This window comes from Bufo gargarizans, chromosome 1, assembly GCF_014858855.1.
Source record: "Bufo gargarizans isolate SCDJY-AF-19 chromosome 1, ASM1485885v1, whole genome shotgun sequence".
Taxonomy (NCBI): Eukaryota; Metazoa; Chordata; class Amphibia; order Anura; family Bufonidae; genus Bufo; species Bufo gargarizans.
This window is the reverse complement of record NC_058080.1, coordinates 11,275,942-11,287,103: the sequence shown is the minus strand read 5'-3', so window position 1 is coordinate 11,287,103 and position 11,162 is coordinate 11,275,942. Positions and strand designations below refer to the sequence as shown.

Sequence of the window (11,162 nt, the reverse complement as noted above, 5' to 3'; positions counted from 1 at the left end):
CAACTTTTCTATTGGTTGCTAGGGATGTTGCTAAGCTGTGACAAAGCCTTCTCATTGGCCCACAAGCTAGAAGAAGGGAGGGATGGTCACCTGGTGACCTTACAAGGTGACTTTTTGGGTTGTATGTGACTTTTTGTTTATGAACTTGCTGATCATCGGGAACAAAAAAAAAGGTCATTCCCAATCATTGCCCTGTATAAATACACCATCACAAACGTGACAAATGAGAAAATGCTCAAACAGGGGATGTTTACAAACTGAAAGGGGGAAGAACGATCATAGTAATGATCATTCATCCCCCATTCAGTGTGCATTGAGCTATATAAAAACGAGCGACAATCAACTTGCATATTGTCGATTGCCATTCGTTCAGGACTGTATGTGGGTGTGGTCATCATTACTGGAAAGGTGAGGAGCACTGAGGGACTAGACCAGCGATCAGCAACCTTCGGAACTCCAGCTGCTGTGAAACTACAATTCCCAGCATGCTTCATTCACTTTTATGGAAGTTTGGAGAAGAGCAGAGTAAATATGCATGCTGGGAGTTGTAGTTTCACAACCGGAGGTTGCTGATGCCTTAGTGCACTGAAGCTTTTAATCAGAATAATCAACCCTACCAGGTAGAATGCTTTGTTTAATAGGGTTGATCCTGTTGACACATTCTTATTAAAGATCGAGACAATATACGGTCATATGTAGAAGCCTTTGGCCTAGGTTGTGACACTTCCCACAGCCATGGGGTAGGGTGAACATTTTTATGGTACCCCTTCTTTACTACCTACAGAACAATATCCAGCAAGGTAGTGGTAAACCAGTCCAAGGGTCAAGTGGCAACTCTCCTCTACATGGATGGGGGGGGGGGGGTAACATGAATATACCAGAGAATTATGTGCCATATTATGGGTTTGTATAGTAAAAAGTAAAGGTTTTTTTCAGGCTCCTGATATTGATAACCAATCCTCAGGACAGGTCAATATCCTATCTGTCCGATCCTCACACCCTCACCAATCCATGCCGCCTCCGGCACCAAGTAACAGCTCTGTTCAAAGTGTAGTGGGCGGGCCGAGCTGCAGTAACCTTGCATGGTCACTTGTGGTTCCCTCTCCATTGATAGTGCTAGTTCCAGTACCATAGGCTGCAGGGAACAGCCATGGTGGGCATCAGTACCCGGCATATCTTGGTGCACTGCTCCTGGGGGGTCCCACTGCCACTGGCATAGCTATAGCGGTCGCAGCGGTTGCAGTTGCAATTGGGCCCCTAGGCCAGGAGGGCCCACCGGGCACCCCTTGCCAGTGGCGCTGTATTTTTCACTTTATAAGACAAAGTGCGTCTTATAAAGGGAATACTAGTGAGCGCTAGTGAGTCTGATCTGAGGTCTGATACTTGAGGGATCTGACATGGAGGTCTAATGAGGGTCTGATCTGAGGTCTGATACTTGGAGGGTCTGACATGGAGGTCTAATGAGGGTCTGATCTGAGGTCTGATACTTGAGGGATCTGACATGGAGGTCTAATGAGGGTCTGATCTGAGGTCTGATACTTGGGGGGTCTGACATGGAGGTCTAATGAGGGTCTGATCTGAGGTTTGATATGAGGGGGGGGGGGTCATCAATATCAAGAGTCTGGAAAACCCCTTTAATAAAAGGTGATTCGCCTCTGTGTGATTCTTCCACTAGTTACATACTCCACAGTCATCAGGATTAAGACACAAAAACCCCAATTTGCATTCATTTTTGTCTTTTTATTACTGAACTCTATAAAATTGTTGTACTGATTATTTTAAGATCACAAAAAATACACAACATTAAATTTTAATATATGACACATAATATTATATACATACACCAGAAAAAAACACAACATAAAACGAGAGACACGTTCATTGGGCATCAATTTATAATAACAAAAAAAAAACAATAATAATAAAAATAATAAAATAAACACAAGTGCTTCTTTTAATATTAAAAATGACAGCTATATAAACATATTAATATCTGAACCATGTGTACAAATACAGGGCAAACCATACGTTACTAAAATAACAATTATATAACAACAGGAGGGGCGGAAAAACCTTATACTAAACATCTATCTGGCATAGAACAAAAATGGCGCTTATAATGGGGTGGGTGTCAGTGAATGATGCATTGAAAATATCCTAGTGAATTAGTCCATCGGACTGCACAAGTGAAATAAAATCTGATATTCAAAGTGCTTAATCTGCAAATCTATTGCAGGACCACTGATGAATGGATGAACTCTCGGGTTGACTTGAAGGACAAGAAAGGGTGTTTTTGGAGAAGCCTCAGAAGTCCATTATATTGTGGCACAGTATGAATGGCGGCAGTGAACTGAGGTGTAGAATAATGAAAAGGGCATCAAAACTGGTCTTTATATAATTCTATATCATATAAAACTACATAGGTAGGTAAATTATGCCGATACATGTAGATGTACATCAACGTAGACATATATGGAACATGTGTACTTATATAGTTAGAAATTCACAATATAGTCCCTCATGAGTAAGTTCACCGAACAAAAACTAATCCAAACCAAGCCCCAACTCAAACATGTTGCAATAATTGTTGATGACAAGACTAGGACTGGATTGTTCCAACAGAAGACTGGAAGATCCAACATCTGACTTTATCATCGTGTCACCTGTTGGGTCCCCCAGAGAATATTTCAATCTTCTTTTGGGCCAATCCAGTCCTGGCCTTGACTTGCCCAACATGATAAGTGATAAGTCCATGAGGTCCAGCAGCCACCGTCTGGTCTATCACGTTTCTAGGCCATTTGATGGATAGCCGAGGAGTCCCTGTGACCGTGGAGTCTAAACCATGTTAATAAGTTAAATTGGCACTTGGTTCTTGATGCTTGTAGTAGGGACCCCAGAAAGACTTCCTCTGGTGGCCAACAAACTTCACTCAACAATGGAGATCACCACAGCAGATGCCAATAACAATTGGTTGCAAAACATTTTGGGTCAAATTTTGGACAAAAGAATTGCTGTTAATTTTATCTCGGCCTTTAGGGAGCATTTTCATGGTCAGCTAGTATTTAATCAACGAAGGTGGATGGAATTTGGTATTTGACAGCAATGGGAATGAGTGGTCAGGTTGTAGGCAATTTCTCTTTGGAACATGCAGATGGCTAAAGAGAGGGACTATTTCTGTACATAACTGAAAGCCATTGGGACGGACAAGTATAACCCCTCCAGCTTTTATAGTGTGAATAAATAGTATATAAATAATACACAGGGTAGCATAAAGGTTGCACTCCAGTGACTACTATTTTCTGTCTAACCTCAACACCATGAATATGAGATTTATCTAGCTTACTTATAACCAAATATCCACGTTTATATAAATTGACTTTTTATAAAAATGCTTAATTCTCTGATCTTAAGAAGTAACCATGGAAATGCTAAAGTCTTTGCCCCGTTAAAAGAAATGTTTTTAACATTTTTGAGAAGACTGTCACTGGTAACTTGGTCATTGAATTTGTATTTTAATGAATTAAAATTATGGAAATTTGGGTTAAGAACATTGTTGTGACAGCTTAGACCATACAAAATGTAAATAATCTGGCAAACATATTAGCTATGGATCCCCTGTTATGACTAAAATACTTGTTTAAAACAAAGGGCGTGTGCATGTAAGGCCAAGTGATGTATTCGCAGCTTGGTCCATGGATGAAACCCCCAGCAAAAATGATCTTGGAAAATATGTGTATAAGACTAGGTTCATATCTGTACCATGAATTATGCTTTTCTGTTCCATCACAGCAGCAGAAAGCTGGAATTGAAGCTGTGACACATATATTATATGGTGGGTACCTTGGTGCTCACACTTAAAAAAAACAGCTACTAGCTTGCATTATGGTGTCCATCTGCTTAACATTTTTTGTCATAAGTATATTACTGAATCTGTGACAGAGGCTTTGAACTTAGCCTCCAACAAAGATATGAACCTAGACTTGAAGGAAAGGCCACTGAACTACCAGAAACAGGAATGTCGTAGAGGTACTGTAAGATAAACAGATCACAGGGTCCTGTTTTAGACTGGTGGACTTCTCTATGTTGCAAGATACGCCCTCCCAGCAAAGCAAGTAAATAAGACCTTGTTCAGTTAAGGCACTGGTTTCTAAATCTAGAGATCTTAAGATTTTTCTCCAATCCTCGTGTGCTGGATGTATTTATACTTCTTTATCACTCCCAACAGCATGGAACTTCTGAAGTTCTCCCATCTGAACTATTATGATGGGTGATATTGCAAAAGTCATGCTAAGAGTAGACTGAAGACCACTTGGCCCAACCATGTTCATCACCAAAGTGCTATAATGGGACGGGGAGAAGACCTATCAGTGGTGTCCACCTTTAGCTTCATCTTATTGGAAAGAACATTCTGTGCTTCCAGTGATTTTGCTGGGTCCTGCATTCAAGATCTTGACCACCATGGTTGTAATGTAAACTGCTAGCATTCTATCACTACAGAATACCCAATGTGTTGACCCGTCACAACAAGCTTTAGTCAAAAAGCTCCTCTTTTTTCACATAGACAATATAATAAGGCAGGTCTAGAAACAACAGTAGGAAAACCCTGGTATCCCTGATGTGTGTAACACTGAAACAAGCTTTTGGAATAAAGATGAAAATGCAACTTTAAAGGATGGTCTTGTAAACAGCTGAAGACCATCCAAGAATCCCTCAATAATGAGAACAACCAGCTTCGCAATAATCCATTTATCAGGTCAATCTCCAGCTGGTGTTCTCTGAGTGTCCTTCTCTGCAGCAGGATTCATAAATACAGGACATGGATCCATTTTTGTCACTTAAAGTATATATGTTACTATATTTAAGTTAAGCATTCCACAGAGATATATTCATGGTTTGGTGGCTCGGTATACTTAAGTTAGTATATGGATATATTTTTCTTGGTCATTACTGTGTAGCTCTGGTTGTTGATCTTGTGCTTATTTCCCACTTTTCATTCTTGAAATTGAGATATTGAAGGCTACACTGTTGCTCCCAACATGGCTTCTGTTTCCGTCACAATTTCATTTTGGTTGGAATCAAGTCCATAAAATCTGACTTTTAGTTCGCCAGCTGGATGAACCACAGGGACTGGCATGATTTTTGGGAAAGTTCTGGTTGCCAGTTCAAACCTGCTCATGCTGGCCAATTCAATTGCCAGGGTCTTCAAGAAAAGTTTGGCCAACTGTTTGCCCAAGCAGTTCCTTACTCCACCACCAAATGGCAAATAGTGGAACCTGCCATCTTTGTCTTCCGTACGATCTTGTCCAAAGCGATCGGGGTCAAAGACGTCAACATCCTTGAAGACTGGAGCTGTGTCGTGCGTGTCTCTGATGCTATACAAAACGCTCCATCCTTTTGGAATTTGGAAGCCCTGTGACAACAAATTACTCCTGTTAGAACAGTCCCATACATGGTCACTTGAGAACCAGTTTTAACATACAAAATTATACCTAAAGGTGATCTTTTACACCTAAAAGAACAATATCTCTGAGATGGGAAGAGTACGGAAGAGGAGAAGATCATATAAATTCTAACAGAAATTGGATTTTTTTTAAATATTTTCATCAACAATGTTTTACTAAATACTTGTATTCCTAACAAAATAATAAGTCTGGGACCTCTTTTCTTAGAACAGTGTGTTGTACTTCTCCTCTCTTATTCCTCATGGGTGTCACCACTTGGAGGTGTGTCCCTACACACTCACACTAACCAGTCAGTATTGAAAGCATCATACTTTGTAGGGAAACACCTCTTTGACAAAGGAAATAGTAACGCCCCTGTTGTCATTTTATTCATAATAACAGACTCCCGAATTGGTACTTCATGGAGAATACAAGTATTTACTAAAACAAGCCTCTCAGGAGAGTTGACAGGTCATTGGTAAGGGGTTGTCCAGCCACCTAAAATTTTTATAACCAGTCACAATGCTATAAAGTAATAAATCAAGTAATACCTACCAATCTTCCACTGCTCTGGTGGCGACACCTCTTGGCCCGTCGATCTCTGTCCTTCCTGTTCCAATGATTATGTGTCAACAAGGACATATGGCCACTGCAACCAATCATTGGCCATAGCGGTGATCTCAGTAATGTTGATATTAGTGTTGACACCAGATATTGGCTGCAGCGTCAGATGTCCATGGTGACACGTCATGATGACCAGAGCAGAAGAAAGAGACCGGCAAAGGACCCGGAAGAAATTGGTATGGGAGCCGTGGGGAATCAGTAAGGTGATTATTCCTTAATCTATTATTTTAAGGCAGTCTAAATGAATTTTTTGACATTTTAGGCATCTGGACAACTTGTTAAATTCTATAGTTAAGAAATCGGCACTAATATAAAATATTTTTATTGTCAAAAGTACTTTGACATTGCTATTCGTTCTTGTTCATTGGAAATGTCATCCATACTACTTACATCCAACTCAAAGGTTTGCAGCACAGTTCGATAGCCCCCTGAGATGGGGGTGAAGAGCCTCAGAAGCTCCTTAATGACGCAGTCAAGGTAACGCAGACTGCTGATGGTATCCACGCGTAAGGCTCCCTCACAGATGCAGCCGTTATGGAGGATCCCATTCCCTCTAAGCTCCTCTTTCAGCTTCTCCAAGACTGCTGGATGCTTAAGAAGTTGCATAATAAGTGAGGTACTGGCACTTGCCGTGGTGGCGTAAGCTGCAAATATCAATTCCAAGGTAGCATCCTGCAGGTAAAAAAAAAATGTGTTTTGAAATCTACAAGAGAAAACATCTAACGCTCACTGTCTACCAAGGTTTTTGGAAAACCTGGGCAGTTATATGGACATTTGACGTTTCTATTGTAATGGAAACGTGCTTTCAAAGAAATCTCCCGCATGCGAAGTCTTTCTTCGGTGGCTGGCATTTAACAGTCTAGATACTTGGCACGGAAATCAATCTGGGCAACAGCCAAATTGTCCAAGTATAATTCCTCAACATGTAAGTAATTTATGGCATCTGCCATTACCGCCATATGATGTAACCATATCTCAATTCAGCATTGTGAGCTAACTAATCTCCAGCCATTCTTGAGAAACATATGACTCTCGGGCAAGAACGAGCAGGACACCTTCTCTCCAGCCTATGCACCTCACTTGGGAGGTGAACAGCAGGAAAGCTTGTCAGGATTACTGGGATACTCTAAGTCATTAAGTAGCACGTACACAGTATCTGAAAATACTAGCCACAAGCCCATCAAACCTGTGACTTCATGCTCAAAGAGCGGCTAGAAACTCAACAATTCCACTGACTACATCTTTCGGATCAAAAGTTTCATATATCATAGCAATGATCAAAATATTCCATTGGCACCATCCTTGATATCTAGTTTTGGATGAACACCAAAAATTAAAGCCTATTGTCAAAGTAGGCTTGTATTACTAAAACTGTCTCAAGTGAATACCAGTCATATCACCATCAACAAGTCTACAAATATGGAAACATTAAGCAATTTAACCAAAACTCAGTCTCCAAATTTCATGTAGACATCATGGGATTCTTTGTCCTCAAACACAAAATATCAGGTCTTCACAAGTTAAAGGGGTTGGCTGGAGACCTGAACATGCTTAGTTGATGTAACGGCAATTCTGGCCACTTGTAGGTAACATCAAGGATGACATCCCATACATGGGATGCAAGGAATCGTGGTGGCGATGATTTCCCTTTGATGTTTTTTTACACATAGTCCAACACGGATTCAAGATACCACAATGGTCATTGATAGTTAGTATGCTCAAGTAGATGACTTCTCCATGTACACTCATATCAGTAGAGTTATGCAGTAGATCTATAGGAAAAAAAAAATTGTTGATGATTTCTTACCTTCAGCTCTTGCATAGTCAACTCGTTGCCATGCTCTTTCCCGCTCTCGATCAAAACATCTAAGGCATCAGTATAATCTTTCCCTTGAGTGTTCTGCAATTTCTCCTGGATAGCTTTCTCCAGGCCCTTTAGTAGAGTCTCTCGCGCTCGAATACCCTGTCGAAGAAAAAGAGCATGACTTTCTATCCAAGATGTCAACAGTAAGATACAAATATGAGCAGACGTTATATATCTAAGCAGAGATTTGGGCAGACGTGGCAAATTTATCCCAGTGGCTCATGCTGAATAATACATTTGGTGCATCTTGCTAGAAGTTAGGGTGGACTAACTAGTTGTGTTTTAAACTGAACCTGATTCCTAACTGTAAGAGCAGTATAGGACATTATAGTGGTTGATTCATTGAACACCTTCAGTAGGGACCTGGATGCCTTTCATGAAGGTAATGATATCACAGGTTACAGGCACCAGATTTCTGGAACAGGGATGCTGATCCAGAAATTTATTCAGATTGCCATATGGGGAGTTGAGATGGAATTTTTACCTAAAATGGACACCGCTTCTTTGTGGTAGAATTATAGGTTGGACTTGATGAACCTAGGTCTTTCTTCAACCTAAGTAACTTATCTCCTTATACCGTACTCTGAATGTAACACCACATCACACACTGACGCATAGTCATGTGTGCCAAGTAACATGATGCCACCAGCTGTATGACCTTCCATCTGACACAATGCCTGTGAATTTTCTCAGAAAGCTATTTACGAGGTATAAGAAATCATGCCGCATATTCTTCGCATGTCTAGCACTGCCCGAAATCCCATTAAAAATGCAGGTATTTCAAAAGTGAGTATCAAGCACACAAATGTCTCCAAGTTCAATGAGTTATGAGACATTTCCCTTAATCCCAAATTTTAATAAAACAAATTGGCTTCACCAATTAGTCATAAGTGAGGAGTGAGATCTTTTGCTCTCATGAATTTTATGCTCAGTTCTCTTTTGTGGGTAACAGACTTAATAATAAGATCCAAGGACAAAACATTAGAGCTTGTGATCCCCAACCAGCAGCTCCCCATCTGTTCAAAACTACAACACCCAGCATACCCTGAAAATGCATGACTGCCAAGGCATGATGGGGGTTGTAGCCCTGGAACTAGTGGAGACTAACAGATTGAGGATCATTGCATGGGAGAATAGTGTTACAGTATAAATAGGTCAGGTACACAGCATCACCTCTTGAGCTAGCCTCTGTACCACCAAGTTGGATTGTCTTCTAACCATAAACTGCAATCCCATACTTAACCTAAATAAATTAATGTTATATATCAAATATAATACCATAAATCCAACCTTGCTCTTAATCTGTCATTGCCATACACTGATGTCCTCTAGAAATTTCGCATTAAGAGGGATGTGGTGTGGTCTAAAACACCTATGAGACCTAAATATTTTGGGCATCTAGAACACATAGGAGAACTGCATACGTTGGGTATTTAGGCATGTACAACATACATGAGACCTGAATACTTTGGATATCTAAAATACACATGAAAACGAAATACTTTTAGGTAACCAGGACACCTATGAGATCCGAATGCTTTAGATATCTAGAATACACATGAGATCTGAATACTTTTGGCCTCTACAAGACACATAAGACTTGAATACTTTAGACATCTACAACATACATAAGACCTGAACACTTTGGATATCTAGAACACACATGAGAACTGAAGACTTTGGTTATCTAGAACACACACGAGAACCGAAGACTTTGGGTATCTAGAACACACATGAGAACTGAAGACTTTGGGTATCTAGAACACACATGAGAACTGAAGACTTTTGGTATCTAGAACACACATGAGAACTGAAGACTTTGGGTATCTAGAACACACGTGTGGACTGAAGACTTTGGGTATCTAGAACACACATGAGAACTGAAGACTTTGGGTATCTAGAACACATATAAGACCGCAATGTTTTCGGAACCAAGAACACACATAAGACATGAAAACTTTGGACATTTAGAATGCATTTGACACCTGAATAATTTGGGTTTATAGAACACACATGAGATCCCAGTACTTTGGGTATCTAGAAAGCCTGAGACTTGTATATTATGATGTATTATGACATGGTCCATGAGCTACCCGTCACTTACCCGTCGGTAGCCACTGAATGGCACATCCACTGGCAATGAGAACACATTCTCAACAAACTGTTGAAATACCAGGAACAAATGGTTGAGTTCTTCATCGGAGAGTCGGAATCCTAGCAGGACTCGGATGGCCATGCGGAAAGTCAACTTTTGTGCCTCACAGTAGACATTGATAGACCCAGGATGACTGCTCCATACCCTCAGGGTGTCTTGGATAACCAACTGTATTTTCGGCAGGTAGGTCTCCAAAGCCTCATGGCTGAATATTTTCGAGAAGACCTTTGAAAGATAAATAATTACACAATTAGTTACATTTTTTTCTAGACCTTTTAAACTTATTTGGGGCAGAAAAGAACACAAGCAAGATCCACAATGAGGTCTGTAACGCCTACTCCGTCATCAGGCTGCCAAGTCCAGCACAGGCGTAGCGTTCCGACATGGTCGCTTGGCAACCGCTGAGCTAGAATCTAACATAAGCGTGGAATTCATCGAGCCAAAGTAAAGTTCAGCTTCTTGAAACATGATTGACCACGAGTAGAAGACCAAAATACGGCAGGATATTTGTCAGTCTGAACTCGTAAGAAACACAAGCAGTGTATGAAGGGAAGAATTTCCCCACAAGTCAGCAGCAGTCAGTGAATGTAATACTTTCCTGGCTCCTGCCCTATTTTCACAATGCTCCTGTTTACCGAGGTTTGCGTTTGCTTAGATATCATGTCTGTCTTTTTCATCCATAAGAGAGATCCCAGTAGTCGGTGACTAAACCTTTCCAAGAGTGGCTCCTACATACACTGAGGAGGAAGCAACATGAACCGGGGGCAACACTGGCAAATCCAGGGCACTAAATCTCCATCTGTGGTATAATGCCCCTCCCCCACAAATGTATATCACATGGTATATTCCTAAACTATTCTCATTTTCCATCCTGTGCACCAGGGTGCAATGCTCTGACCATCTCCATCCTGTGCACCAGGGTGATATGCTCTGACTATCTCCATCCTGTGCACCAGGGTGCAATGCTCTGACTACCTCCATTCTGTGCACCAGGGTGCAATGCTCTGACCATCTCCATCCTGTGCACCAGGGTGCAATGCTCTGACTATCTCCATCCTGTGCACCAGGGTGCAATGCT

General features: G+C 40.9%; 1 protein-coding gene across 1 annotated transcript in view; it reads right to left on the bottom strand.

Moving 5' to 3' along the window:
• Window positions 1-1,719: 1,719 nt before the first annotated feature.
• Window positions 1,720-11,162, bottom strand: part of LOC122938772 (cytochrome P450 26B1) — an 82,726-nt gene continuing 73,283 nt past the window's right edge. Inside the window, exons 4-7 of the mRNA XM_044294536.1 lie at window positions 10,034-10,309; window positions 7,873-8,028; window positions 6,456-6,737; window positions 1,720-5,410 (exon numbers count right to left, since the gene is read on the bottom strand). Of these exons, the coding sequence (XP_044150471.1) occupies window positions 5,018-5,410; window positions 6,456-6,737; window positions 7,873-8,028; window positions 10,034-10,309 (1,107 nt within the window). The 3' untranslated portion in view covers window positions 1,720-5,017. The remainder of the gene's footprint in view (window positions 5,411-6,455; window positions 6,738-7,872; window positions 8,029-10,033; window positions 10,310-11,162) is intronic.